The 15,803-nt window shown below is 38.2% G+C and overlaps 1 protein-coding gene across 10 annotated transcripts in view; it reads left to right on the forward strand.

Annotated features, from left to right (window-relative positions):
* The window catches only part of LOC124716572, a 214,865-nt gene that overhangs the window by 94,849 nt on the left and 104,213 nt on the right, over positions 1-15,803 (forward strand). For all 10 annotated transcript variants that reach the window (XM_047243201.1, XM_047243192.1, XM_047243194.1 and 7 more), the window contains exon 4: positions 6,156-6,301. In XM_047243201.1, the coding sequence (XP_047099157.1) occupies positions 6,156-6,301 (146 nt within the window). The remainder of the gene's footprint in view (positions 1-6,155; positions 6,302-15,803) is intronic.

Raw genomic sequence — 15,803 nt, forward strand, 5'->3', positions numbered from 1 at the left:
ACGCCATTTTTTTTCTGGTTGGTACGCGTGACCTTGGTCGCGAGTAAATTTTTATAATTGCAACACGTTTCGCGCCCGTGGGATACCAGTGTTGTATGAGTCGGGCTCGGATCGTTTCCGTTGGGACATTCGTGAAATATAATCGATGTTCTAAATCTTTTGAGAATTGCAAACTAGCATCTTACACTCACACAGTCACACGCACTGTCCACCTTCTCTCCATAAATGCGGAGATATTTGTTCGTAAGAGCAGATGGTGACACTATTCTCATCGATGTACCGACCTGCCCACTCAAAGGTTGATAGCATAGGATATACGATTGATAACTGATCCACTGCTTTGAACTTTGGTTTTCCTGATTTTGATGGAATTTTTTCGCGAAAGTTGTAGTAGGCTATGTTATGTATCTGTAATTCGAGCAATTTTTCGTCTACTCTGTACAGAAACACAACATTAATACGTGTAGGATTTCTTTCTGCTTCAACAGCGAATATACATTCACAACACAGCAGAAACGTAAAGAACAATACTACAAGGTGGAAAAATAATGTAACTTGGCTTTCTTTATAAAAATAGTAGAACAGTGTGCATGTGTATTTAGTTGTTGAAATTCGCCGTTGATTATAAAACACCTTTTGACTGATGAAGGCTATGGAGAGGCGATCACGCGCTTCTAGTACGGTATGCCTTCGTGATGTAATACGAAACGAACGCATAAAATGAAAATTTTTAAAATGGTAATTAGCACATTGAGGATGCTATGCCGTTAATTATTTGTGAGATGTAGTCCAATATCTGTCTTTCCGTGCAGTTTTTACCAACAGTAGCTCCATGATTATTATTATTCCTTGAGTCTTAACACATATCCTGTTGTCCTATCCTTTCTTCTTGTCAGTGTTTTCCTTATGTATCTTTCATCGCCTATTCTGAGGAGAATCTCTTCGCCCGTTGTCTTATCAATCGACATAATTTTCAACATCTTTCTATAGCGCAACATTTCGAACTTTTAGATTTCTCAACAATTTCTTCTACAGATTACGGCCCATGTTTGATACAAGCAGACTTCTCTTGGCCGAGAATGAATTCTTCGTCAGGTCTAATTCGCTTTTATGTCCTCTTTGCTTCGTCCATCATCGGCTATTTTCGTTTCAGATTTGTAGAATTGCTTCACTTGGTCTGCTTCGTGGTCTCCTGTTTTGATGTTAAATTATCGCTAATGTCACTTCTGATATTCCTTGTTACTTTTGTATTTCTTCGGTTTAGTCACAGTCCATTTTCTGTACTCATTAAAAAGTTCATTCTATTCAGTATGTCCTGTAATTCTTTTTCACTTTCACTGAGGATAGCAATATCTTCAGAGAATCTTATCACTGATATTGTTTCACCCAGAATTTTAATCCCACCCTTGAATCATTCTTTTATTCCAACATTGCTTCCTCGATGTATTGATTGAACAGCAATAGCGAAAGTCTGCATCCCTGTCTTATAAACTTTTTAATCCGAATACTTTGTTCTTGATTTTCCATGATTATTGTTGCCTCTTGGTTCTTCCACGGTCTGCATACTATCCATCTTCATAGCTTACTCCTAATATTCGCAGAATTTCGAACAAATCGCACCATTGTACAAGGGTTGGAACTTTAATAGTGAGTCCAACTCGATTTCTGAACTGAAGGAAACACTTCACGGCATTTTCTCTGCCTCGTGATGACTGGGTGTTGTGTGATGTCCTTATGTTAGTTAGGTTTAAGTAGTTCTAAGTTGTAGGGGACTGCTGACCATAGATGTTAAGTCCCATAGTGCTCAGAGCCACTTCACGGCATTCGCTTCAGAACTGCTACAAATTCGTCGAGCAATAGACCGCGCCGCTCGAACTGTCGACACAACTGTCACTGCTAAGAGTGTACTACGACTTCCACATCGCTGGCAACGGGTTATACACAAGGCTGGTGACTACTCTGAAGGTCAATAACACTTTGAAATGGGTATCTATTTTTTACGAGCTGTAAATAAAAAGTTACCACTACTAGAGTTCCAACCCTCGTATAGTGTCGAACGCTTTTTTCCATGTCGACAAGTCTTGCTTCCAGTATCAGTCTGATCGTCAGGACAGTCTCACTGGTGACAACAAATGTTTAGATGTATTTGAATGCCTAAGGGACGAAGCTGCTTAGGTCATCGGTCCCTAGACTTACACACTACTTAAACTAACTGACGCTAAGAACAACACACACACCCATGCCCGAGGGAGGACTCGAACTTCCGGCGGGAGGGGCCGCGCAATCCGTGACATTGCGCCTCAAACAGCGCGTCCACTACGCGCTACTCTCTGGTGCCGTTACATTTCGTGAAGCCAAACTAATCCTCGTCCGATTGATCTTGTACTTTATTTTCCTTTCTTCTGTACGGTATTATTGTTAGTAACTTGGATGCATGGGCCATTAAGCCGATTAGAATATGTGTACATAAAAAACCACAAGCATTTCACTTGCGAGAAGGGCTCTGTTCAGCACGCGGTGAATGTATTCTTGTGTGGTGGTATTTTCTAATGTTGAAAGGAGGGCCTTGATAATTTCACAGGCGGACGACACAGCAGCCTCCCGTCTGACCCAGTGCTATTGGTTCCTCGCCTATGTACTCTCACCGGTGATATTTAACTTATCTTCAACAAGACGGAGCATTATAAGATCACTACCAAAAACTATCAAGAGTTGTTTGAGAGGTTCTCCGCAGACATGAGTGTGGTTTTGTAGCCTGAAGGTCAGTTGGAGTCAGTACTATGAGCTCATCTCTCACGCTAACGAGCGAACTGGCTATCTCCGTGGCTTGTGCATGACGATTCATCAATCATGGATCAAGATTATTCGATTAATATATTCTCTTGTGGACTCCATGTCGCCACCATAGTCAGAACGAAAATAACTACTACACACTACTTTGTGAACGTCTGCTTATGCTCTTCAGTACATGATTTGGTATTTCGGAAGCCTGCGGTTTATAGGATCCCCTATGAATGCGGCCGTTCACACATCGGACAGACGACACTTACAGTCCAGGAGAGATGCACAGAACACTACAGGTACACCCGTCTCTTACAACCTAATAAATCTGCGGTGGGAGAGCACTATATTGACACTGGGAACTCTATGCCGTACGATAATGTCGAAATTTTATCCTCGACTTCATCTTTCTGGGACTCGGCAGTGAAAGAAGCAACTGAAATTCGGTTGGCGACGAATTTAATTAATAGAGATAGCGGCTTCAGCTTGGACAAATCATGGAATTCGGCAATTTCTGTGATTAAATCACAAAGACGTGCGATGGTACAGCACTCGGTGACACATCGACATCACCGTGTGGATCGACTGCGCAGCCGTAGATTTAATTTCCGAGCATAAGTTACACCTCCTTGCCGCCTATCAACGTCTCTGGCGCCTTGTGTATCTTTGGCCGCATACGCAGCGGTTCGGTCTTCGAGTTTAAAAGGACGGAGCAAGTGCTGGAGCGTTAGTCACCACGGCTCACTCTGGAGATGGCTGGACGGTATTCAGTCAAAATATTAGAAGAAGAAACTGAATTTATGCGGCCTGACGCCCGAAATTTTATGGAACAACCATGTTATTGTCTATTGTTGTTACTCTTATGACCGTTCTATGCTATTGGTATGTTGTGCCCGAAGTTTGTAACCTAATCCCCCAGAAAATATGACACAACTAAGGAATGAGTGTACAGAAGGAAAGTATGTAACTACAAGGCGCTGCGCCTTCCACAGCGGTGACACAACTCCTAGGTGCAAAGCATATTCATGATAGTCTCTTTGCCAGTATCCTTATGTGGTCATTCCACATCAAATGATAGTGAATTTTCATGCTTACAAGTTGTGTGTTTCTAACCCTATGCATGGAATTATCCTTTGCATTCAATGTGACATATTTTCACCTCTTAATCTGACTTTTAGCCTTTTTCATTTTTTTACGTTCAGCTTATATAATGGCTGACTGACAAATTTTAAACGTCGCTGCGGGTTTTACCTACTTTCTCTGCCAAGAGTTCTGGTGTTTTACGTGTAGTAGTAATATTGCTGTCATAACAAAATATATATATATTTTTTGCTGCGCTTAACATTCTCTGGAAAGTTAAACTACTGTATTATTGTATACTAGATCTATTAAAAGTCTTACTAAACATTAAACTTCATTTGAGGCAATTTCTATCATTTTTATCCTGGTTCCCAGATATTATCGGAAATATTCGTTTTCTATACCTCTTGTTGCTAATGACGATAGCTTGTTCAGTAGCGTTTTATGGTAAATAGTGTCAGACGTCTTGAATAGATCTAAAAACGTACTGATCACGTAGTTATAATTGATTAATGCTTGAAGTACTGCTTTTCTAAAATCGACTGAGACTGAATCTGAATTTCTAGTGCTTTGGAAACGAAACTGTATTTCCCTGATGGAGTTACGAGTGTTCTGACTGCTTATCAATCTATCTTTCACACCATATTCTCAATTTTTTTAAATGACGACAACAGAGAAAAAGGCCTGTAAATTATTTGCTAGTTCTACATTGCTTCCTTTTCTAGAGCTACGAATTTCACTACTGCACTACTTCCTTTATGAGAGTTACAAATTTCACTAATTCTAGATATTCTTGAGGGTCATTTGACATGAAGGCCTCACTTATGATGTTAGTTGCGGGAATTTGTATGCTGTCTAATTATTCTTCAGTATATGGATTGGTACTGCATCAATGTCTACTGATTTATTTTTTTTATTTTTGTATTGTTTTCTTTATGCCAAGCTCTGTTGTGGGTAGTGACATTATTGTTTAATATGTTACAGAGTCTCCTTATTCCCGGGAAATTTTATTGCAACATTTCTACAATGCTGGAAAAACATTCATTTTCAAAATTAACTACTTGTAGTTCCTGAGGAAAATTTACTGACCTAGTCATGTTCTTTAGCGTAATTTAATTAAATTTCTATCTTTCTTTCCTGTTATAAAACATTGTTTGTTGTTTCGCTTCATTTTAGGTATTAAATATTATTTCGTCATTCAAATAATTTTTTGCAGCTAGCGGTACCCTCTTGCAGATCTTTGAGGAACAGTGGTATGTTGGATTCTGGAAGGACTTTGCAGTTCCTACTGTTATCCATTTGTTTTTACCAGACAGTTCTATAAATGTGGGTGCTTTTCAAGACACCCACACAAAGTTCTGTTCAGCTGGCACACATAACTTATGAAAATTGGCATCTGCAATGTTCTCTGCATAAACTCCACACAGGATTGATTCAGCTACACCTCTGAACATCTAGCCCCGTCCTGCACACACATTTCAGACCAATATAAAGCCTGAAATATTGATTTCCAGCGGTTGACTACTGCTCTCAAGATATGTCGTTTATGATCCACTACCAGCAGTTTTTATGCTAATTCTGTGGGGTACACTATACAGGGTGCAACATGTACTGTATGTTGTACGTTTCTTATGGCAGATGTTTGAAAATGTGTATGCAGGGTGTCCCAGGAGGAATGGACAATATTGTTATGAAAGGAACGATCACCATAGACAAAAAGTCTAGTAAACATGGGATGTAAAATGCGGGCATTAAGAACTATAAGGACTTCTTCATTTTCGCTCCTCTGAAACACGTTTCCTCTATTGAACAAGAGCTCATAGCTGTGAAGGTATGCATCTTAGAGCCCACGTTTACTAGGTAATTTTTTCTTGTTTTGGTCCACACTACCTCCTCCCAAAACATGTAAAGCAAAGAGCTTGCTGTGGAAGATATTTGTTTCAGGGCATTGAAGTGCTTCTAGCTCTTCTGGTATGCGTTTTAGAGCCCATGTTATTGTTTTTGCTTCGAATGATGGTTCCTGTCATTTCTCTGAATACTGACCATTCCTCCCTTGACACCTTGTTTGTGTTTCGACTCTATTTACATCAAATGAACAACTGTTACAAAGAAATTTCCATAAAATAGATTAAGAGAAAAAAAAATTCTTCTAATAACGATAATTAATAAATTCTTCATTGTACGACTACATACAAGAACAGTTACTCCTGTACTCCATCTTCAAAGCTATTATTAACTGTTATTGTCTGGTACCGCATAATATATGTTAACTTCCGGTATGATGTTATTTTCAGGTCTCGAGATCATCCTGGACTTCATTCCAAACCACTCGAGTGACAAACACGAGTGGTTCGAGAAATCTGTGAACAAAGAGGGGCAATACACCAATTACTATGTGTGGAGGAATGGACGCAAGAAGGGGAAACCCCCCAACAACTGGGTGAGTGACATATTCAAGGAGAAATTTTGTATCATTGGGTCTGGTGACAGTCTAGTGTTGAAATTAAAATATTTTTAGTTGTTGCGATGCAATTAATCAAGATCTTTTACTCATACCTGTATACGTTGATTGACTAATTTCTCGTATTCACACATCGACCTTTCACTACCTGAACACTAAAAACAACAAGTGAGTTATTTATTATTTTCTTGTCTGGTAGCGATGAAAAACTTGAACATATAATTTCGAAGTGTTGTTCATTTTACAAGGGAAAGAATGGAAGGAACCTTCATGTAATCAAAGAGAGGGAAATACATTTAGAGTTGGAAAAACAAAGGCAGGAACTCTAGATGAACTGAAAGAAGATCATTTTAAACTGAAGTATTATGTTTTATAACTATTTTGAATTGAATCTGATGAATAATACACTGCAATAAATGATAAAAATTCCGTTCTCACTGTTGTAATAATCATTAGAAATGTAAAGATATTGTATGGCTCATCAGCACAATAAATTATACCACCCCTACCATTACCAGCAGCAGTCAAACTATGACAGTGCAGAATTCACATTTGTACTTACGCACAATTTTTTTATACTGAGTATATTGGACATATAATTCATACATTTTTTATGTTAAGAGTGGAGGCAAAGCCTATATTGACAACAAGCAGATCGTGTATAATGATTCTGGTGGAACAGAAAACCAAGTATGTGGTCGAGCACAGCTTTCTGTCATCTAGATGGAAATCTGTTTCGATCCCGTCAAATAACATAATCATGTTCTTCTTCTTCCCACATAAGTTTTCCTTTCAATTTATAGAATATTTCCAGGAAATACCTCGCAGTCAGCATAACATGGACAAAAATATACTGCTATGAGCAAAATACTAAAAAGAAATATGCACAATGACATAAAAATTGTCCTAATAATATTAAAACGAAGTAAAATTTCTGTTATAAAATAAATTAGTATGTCAGTTTATGATAATGAACTATTTGTTTAGGAATAAAATGCACATGAGCAGCTAGCTAAACTACAGGTTTCTATGTTGTAGTAGACTTTTTATAACATCATGGGAAGATAATTAATCTATGACGTGTTTTATTGCTGATTCTCATTTTTAGTTCAATTTATGAGCTTTTAGTTGCAATATAGAGTGAATACTTGTGCAAATTCTCACACAAAAGGAGATATCCTATTGTCAGTCAACAAAATCTTATGCTTTGGGAAACGTCTTTCTGCTTAAACTGGTACAAGAGAAGCATATTTGAAATGGTTAATACCATTTGAATCTATAGCCAAATGCCTAAGAGAGCACTTGTTAGCCAACAAAATTATTGAAATGGAACACAGTGTGTGATACCTTGACTTAAAACTTCCGGGCGGATAGGCTGTGGTCGATATGTAAAACTCTTCGTTTCGCTTTATCTCGGAGGATGACTCCTGCAGTCCGGGGCGAATCGTTCCTCCGAGTTAAAGTGGCGAACTGCAGTACCTCAGTGTGTGATACCCTTTTCTAACATGTTTTCCATTTTTCTTTGGCACTTCTTTTCCCACTTTATCACAAACAGCTTTTAATTATCCACAATTTCTATCTGCTTCATTAGTGACTCTTCTGATTTCTCCAAAACATTTATGGTAGCAGGAATAAATCCAAAATTTGATGTTGTGTACGAAAGTTTGCCAGAAATTTTAGCACAAGGCTTTACCTCTTGGGCTAGTCCAAATGAAGCAGTCTCACTTCTGTCGAATGACTCAGTTTTGCTTTCCGCAATGTTAAAGGTCTGGCAGTAATAGTTGCAGGCATCACTCCAGGTCCCACATCTTACCAAAATAGGATATGGTGGTTATGAATTGTGTGTAATTCACAACTTAAATGCTGCACCGTCTGAAGGGGCTTTAAAAATACCGTTTTTACACACCCAATAAATTTCTCATCACTGAATTGACCACAAATCTCTTCTGAATTTCTGTGTAAGGCGTGATCTAAACAAGTAACATGCCCCATTTTACTGTGTAATCCTTTTAGTGAATGGGCAGACTTCATCGTTTGGAGGCAGCATCCCTTACTAATAGTAGTACATTGTTACGCTTAACTTCTTTGGGCCATATAGCATCCAGATATCTGTTGAACAATTTACTAATGGCGAAAAAATTTACGTTTCTTAAATGTTCATTAGAACCTTTTTGGCTGGACTAGCTTTTTCCAAAGAACCGACAGTGACATTTCCAAAATATATTCCCTTAGAGTCTGTGGTTTCATCGGTTAATATCCATTTTTTTATTTGCAACTTATTATTTGACTTGTTGTCTTGCTTTTTCGTTGTTTTGACTGATGTAGACATCTCTATTCACAACTATGGCATACACCCTTGAACTAACTGATATGTTGGATGTGAGACTTACACTGCACTTAAATTAGGCACTCTGCTCACCACATATGGACTTTTAAAAATCTCGTAAAATTTCACTATTTCAGCAATAATCTTTGATGATTTCCAATACATCCTAATTAGGTTTGCGTGTCCTACCATATACTTTTTTAGAATAATTCTTTTGTCATACCTGGCTTACCAAGATTTGCCTTTGCTTCCAACTTCTCCTCTACACGGAAGTTAGTTCTGTTTGGAAATTTCATCAACATGCAATCAGAGATTTAGATCTCTTGCCTGTTAACAGTTATTGTACTAGATTTCCGCTTTTGAATTGGGTAGATTGTTAAGTACGCCCTTAAAATTTTCGATGTTAAGTCCTCAAGCAATATGTTGCTAATGGCAGAAACCCCTGGAGTGGACTCTACTGGGTTTGAAGCCTAGTAATATCATGTTATATAAATGGCCTTTTTCAAAGCTTGAACAAAATCTGAGGACAATTAGCACAGTATTTTCTTAGGTGTGCCTATAATGGATATTCAAACTTTGTTCAATTTACTGGTCACTGCCTTTCCAGTACATGTCCTTGGTTGACTCATCTCAGAACTTCCTAAAAAAACATCTATAGTCACTAAAACCTAATTACAACCACCTTTGGTTGTTGAGAGTGACCCAAATAAATCTATGCAACCTAGCTCGTTCACCTCTTTAGGAATAATACAACACAGTGGACCTCAGTTGCTAACTGTAGATATTTTCGTTCTCTGATAGCTCTCAAGAACCTTCCTGGACTTCTTTACCACATTGTTAAAGATGTATGTCTCCTTCAGTTTGTCTGCACACATTTTTGGACTGAAATGGCCATGTCTGAGATACACTATATAAATTTGTCTACTGTATGTTAATGTAAGCACAGCTTCCAGTTGCTCCAAATTAGATTAAGTCTGTGATGTAGCATGCCTTTTACCACTAAATAATATTCCCTGTTTTGGTACCTTCATTTCCTTTCTTACTAATATTGGTTCTTGTTTCTGTTGTCATTGGAGCCGGTCGGAGTGGCCGAGCGGTTCTAGGCGCTACAGTCTGGAACCGCGCGACTGCTACGGTCGCAAGTTCGAATCCTGCCTCGGGCATGAATGTGTGTGATGTCCTTAGGTTAGTTAGGTTTAAGTAGTTCTAAGTTCTAGGGGACTATTTTTTTGTTGTCATTGGAGTTTCTAATAGTCTCTCTTTAACGTAACCTTGATGTTCTACATTTTTCATTTAAATAAACGGACCTATTTGGTTCGGAATTCATCTGATCTCGTTTACTCATTCCAACTGGAGGCGAGATAACGCAACTGATGTAATGTTATCTTTGCCTAGCACGTACTGTATTTTTGGAGCACTATGGCCCATCTAGTAAGACTGCCATTTGTCAGTTTACTATTATTTATGAAAGCTAAAGCTTAAGGATCAGTGCAAATTGTGACTTTCCTATCCACCAGTAATAGTGAAAATTTTCGAAAGCATTAACTATGGCTAATGATTCCTTTTCAGTAACTGTTCAATTTTGGTCATACGTAACTAACATTCTGCTTGCAAAATTGATTATTCCGTGCTCTGTACCCTTCTCTGTCTCCAATGATTGAAACAGATGGGCTCTGATCTCATATTCTGAACTGTCAGCTTTACCTGATTTCGGGTAAAACAAAGCATTTCCTTTACATAGGGCTTCCTTAATTCTTTCAAATCCCTTTTAATACTATTTAATCCAAACCCATGCAACATTCTCTTTCGTTAAGTAAAGCAGCTGAAAAAAAATAGAAATGACTCTAAGCACTATGCGACTTAACATATGAGGTCATCACTCCCCTAGACATAGAACTACTTAAACTTAACTAACCTAAGTCTGCAAACACATCCATGGTCGAGGCAGGATTCGAATGTGTGACCGTAGCAGCAAAACTTGTACAATTAGAGTTTTCTATAAAAAATAACATGAACTGAGAAATGACTTTACTTGCTTCCTGTTCATTAGTTCTGGATATTCTGTTATTACCTCCTACTCCCCTCTACTTGGAGTGATGTGTCTTTCTGAAGTTGTACATCCTAGGAACTGTATGTCGCTTTTTCAGAATTTGGACTTGCTTAGACTGACAGTAATACCTGACAGTAATATTACTCTTTAGGAAAGACATGACAGTAACTATTCTTTGGCCAGAATTCTATTATGCTTCCTCCAGTCACTGGCAGCAATTAAAATGTGATCAACTCAAACTGTAATCTTAGCCAGTAGATTTTCCCTAATATAGAATCCTGCGTTTGTATGAATAGAGGCACTGAGATATTTATTTCAAAAGGCAGTACTCTGAATTGGTATCACCTGCCTCCATAAACAAAAGCTGTGTATGGCCTATAGTTTTCCAATAATGAAACTTGCCAGTAACCCATGTTAACGTCAAGTTTGCGTAGTACGCTAGACACTTAAAATATCTGTAGTAACTCTCCAAGAGGTCTGTGCCTGCCATTCTGAGGTTATGTTATCTATTTATATTTTTAGCACCTAATGTTGCCCTTGCTGATCCAGCCTTTTTAGCTACCTATACCAGTGGATGGCAGAACTGGCTCACTGATATTTTAAAATTAGTCAAGTGAGTCAAATATTCTCTTAATTTCCCTTCTTACGGTGTCTTTTTTGTTAAAGGTACTGGATAAGATGTAGCTGCTGTATTTGACCTCGAATTCAAAACTGTCACCTTTCATTAAATCTGCTTTGTACAAAAACTCCTTTCCATATTTCAGAAGGAACATATGTTACGATCCTTTTTCCAGTTTGGTTAATTACTGTAATCTCGTTTATTTCAGCCCTTATTTTAGCGGCTGCCACTTCTGTTTCAACGTTGTTCTCGCCATTCTTTTGCTTTTGTGAAGTAATTTTAATGTTAAAAGTGTTCAATCGCAAACACTCATTAGTCACCTTTAAGTAGCATCTGCCTCACGCTTCTTCGTGACGATTGACCTTGTTAACAAATGTTATCCAATTCTTAGTCCCATTTACCATCATGATCATAGCACCCCTTTCAGAAACTATAATAGCCACATACTTCAACAACACACTTATTCCTATGATCACAGCAAGACAAAGACAAAGACCACCATGGGTCTGAACTTCAATATGGTTCTCTGAATTTTCTCTTCTCTTAACACTTGTTTCCTTATTATTTTACTCTTTCCTGCAACAGCAGCTATGACCTTAACTCCCTTTACTTGTTATTCTGGTATTTATCCTTTGTTTGTTATTTACCTGTAAATTCCTTCTGCAACAGCGTAAAATTCACTACCTGTGTCAATGAACATTACTGTCTCAATACCATTACTTTCAATGTTCACTGTTGGCTGATAATCCTCTTTACTTCCAGTCTCTGATTCTTCAAAAAAGGGCTTCCCTTACAGTTCCAAAGTCCTCCCTCATCACCTGTTTCATTACTATTTTCAGTTCATGTTCAGACTTTGCACGAACTCCCCTCTAGTTTTCTCATTCAGCATTACTCTACCATCTGTCTACTTCCATCAAAATCTGAATGTCCTCAGTTACAACCATATCTCTGTTGTATATTAAAGCAAACTTGTGGAAAGTACATGCTTTCAAATAATGGTTCTTATTGACAACATTTTCAATATTAATGTGTGCTGTAACCATACTTTTTAATTTTGAATTTAATTTCTTCTCTATTTTTCAGCAATAAAATCAGTGCCTCTGTGATTAAAATTATTAAGTTTACGTCAAATACCATCTACTTTCTGAAATACTTCTTTTAAGTTGTTATCAAGAGAAGTTTTAACTGAATCTATCTCAACAGATAATGAAGAATTAACGACGTTTACCTTATTGTTTAATTCAGATACTGTCTTTCTATGTTTCTTTCTCCTCACTAAACTCAGATTTGAAAAATATCTAGCTCTCTTATTTTCTTCGTTATCTTTATTTAATGAAGATACCAAGACAATATCTTCACTTATTTCACTGGACAGTACATTTGTGCCTATTTTTTTCTCCCTGAATCAATCAATATTTTCACTTATTTCTCTAAATTTCTTGTTAGTTTTTTAAATAACCTCTTCAGTCTTGTTGCTTTTTATTGTTGGTATACTTCTATTTTTTCAGTGAGAGCTGCCTCTATTTTGTTAAATTTGCTTTTCGTGTTCTGAGAAAATGAGCCTTGATATACTTTCTTATATCATCAAATTTCCCTATAAGATTCTTCTATTTTACTGTTTGCTTCCCTGGTAGATGATTCTATTTCGTCAATTTTTCCCATAAGAGCTTGAAACATTTCCTGCGTACTGCTATTTATATTTTCATTTTCTTTTATGTCCTTCCCATTATTCACTTCCTGAGTACTTGCTTCAGTAACGTTTTCTGTTCTAGTTTCTTGTGAAAGCTCCTGCTCCTCATTTTCCTCCAAATGATTCATGGTGTACGAGTATACCCCTTGCCTCTTAGATTTCCTAAGTGGAAGCTTACGCCACAGTATTTAATTATTATTTTAATCTCCTCTTATGAACAACATATCTTCGACATACGTTCTGTACGTTTTAGCGCCCTGCATGTGCTCTGAACTCCGAACTCTGCATATGCTGCTGCCTCAGTGACTTGAACTGCTTTTGATATGCCACATGCGCACGGAAATTGTTCCCACTGCTACTACTACCACAAATATTTGTAGTTCTACTCAGCCGCGAATCACTTTTACTAGTATATTGAGCATGTAATTATATTACAAATTAAGAGCAACAAAAATATAATTCTTACATACTTACATGTCTAGTGTGATAAGGATGGAACAGGTAGTCGGCCGTTTCCGTATAGGGGAAACCATCCTAACGTTTGCCTGAAGTAATTTAAGAAAACCATGGAAAAACTAAATCTGGATTGCTGGATAAAGACTGGAGCCACCAATGTACGAAATGCAATGCCTGTATGTTTAACGGTGATACCTCATTTGACTTATGCATCGTGTACAATGCTGTCGTACAAAGAAGTTATTTGATAATTTAAAAGTCTAGTGTTATACACTTAACTCATTTTTCATTCCCAGTCACTGCACATACTACACATTGCCACACATTGTTTCACAGTGATGTCAGTACCACAGCGACGATGTCTGGTTAAGATTTTGGGTACTGCAATTCCCAATTTTCTAGCATGAAAAACTGTGTCAGCATCACTGTATACTGAGTGAGAAGTTAAGCTCAGAAAGAGGATAAGTTACTAGCGATATATACTGCATACATTTGGAACAAGGTTTTCCAGAAAAGGAAAAGAAAAAAAAAAGGAGAAACCGTGGTGTGAAAGTGTTCCGTGAAATGACTGATGCTTTACTACTGTTATTGTTATTATTTATATGTTTTACATTTTCCTCCAAACCCCTACTCTGTGTTCTCCACATAATCCTTCAGTACATAGAATCTGTTGCTTAATAGGCACCTTTTAAGAGGCTTTTTACTAAGTTTGTTTCAGTAATTCTTTATTCTCCTTAGACAATTTACTGTACAGTTTTATTTCTTCGTGAAAAGTGCAGTTTCATTTTTATTATTTCTTGGTAAATATAAGTTTACTTTAGTTCTTATTCCATGGTCATGAACAGAGCTGTTTGTGCAATAATTATGCTCTGGATATGTGGCTGACGTCGCCATAACTGCTACTGCTCTCTTGGTTCATCTTCCTCCTTGTCCTCGTGATGATATTCCTCTCTCAGAAACTTCTTGATTCTTGAATGAAACTTTATTACTTCGCGATGCGAACTTATCACATTCCACGACACCTACTTTTCACACTCCGTGATTCACAATATTATAACTTCGTGATGCTATCCGCAAGCCAGAAAGTTCATTTCTTGAAAAATTCTGACTCTCCAATGAATTGCGACACTGTTCGTGTTTTTTATCTTCAGTACAGGTATTCCGAAAAACGCCGACTTGTATCCGCTGGCACGGCTTACTCATGGCTACTCACCTCACTGGCTTAGTTTCAGTACCTTATGACGCTGCCAGTCTAGCAGAGTTCCAACTGTGGTAACTACTTTCCTACTCACCACAGTAGCGGTTTATGTTGCTATTTAAGAGATCGAGTTATTCATGTTAACTGCAGCGTCCCAATACAATCATAATTTGGAGCCCGAAATAAGAGGAATCTAACAGCCCCATTAGTGTTCATCTCCCCTACTCCTGGTGGTAGCTAGACTGCTGATAACACTTTGGAAATCACAATTAACTCCTACCGTTGATTTCATACGGTTTTGTACAGACACCCTCCACAATGCCCGACGGTTCCTACCGTCAGCAGATGAGGTCTGCCTTGTCTTGGTTTAGTTGTGGCTGTTGCTTTGCGTTTCCACTTTACAATCGTTCAACAGCAGTCGACTTCGGCAATTTTAAAAGGGTTGAAAGGTCCCTGATTGGTTTATTTTTTAGGTAACATCCAATGAGTATCAAGTCACTGAGCTCTCTTGACTGAACCATTCTCCTATTACTGCTTTTCTACTGACATTACAGCACTCACCACCTCTTTCTGTACTGGCAGAATCGCCCCTCGTGAAATCCTGTGGTCAATTAAGTGTTACATAGTGGTGTCCTGATACTTTTGATGAGACGAGTTATATGAATAGTAATTATACTTAAAGTTAAACTTTCAAAACGCTGTAGAAATAACACCACTGGTCGGAATGACGTCAGATTGCAACGGAATATCATCGGAGAAGGGGGGAAACGTATGGCCCACGAAAAAAAAATAGTGTGAAAATTGATCAATAGATTGCGCTGTTTCTGTCAGAATACGCAAATGAAAGCACCAGTCATGCGCACGACCCATTGAAGCTGGTTTAATCACCCCAAGTACACCCAGGTTCTATAATGCCCTCCAAATCCTCGAACGCCATGCGCTCTGCCTCGCCTTCCACCTTCTGTCCCCCATGCACATCCTCTATGACCTCATCCCCTTCTCACACCTTCTCCTTTTCCTTGAACACATCTGCACCCTGTATATTGTCCGCCGCCTCGATCCCCCTCACCCCCTAGTGTCTCCCTTCCTCTCCACCCCCAGCCCATTACCACGCCTTTACCACTGTGTCCCACCCTCTCTCC

This window comes from Schistocerca piceifrons, chromosome 1, assembly GCF_021461385.2.
Source record: "Schistocerca piceifrons isolate TAMUIC-IGC-003096 chromosome 1, iqSchPice1.1, whole genome shotgun sequence".
NCBI classification, from domain to species: Eukaryota; Metazoa; Arthropoda; class Insecta; order Orthoptera; family Acrididae; genus Schistocerca; species Schistocerca piceifrons.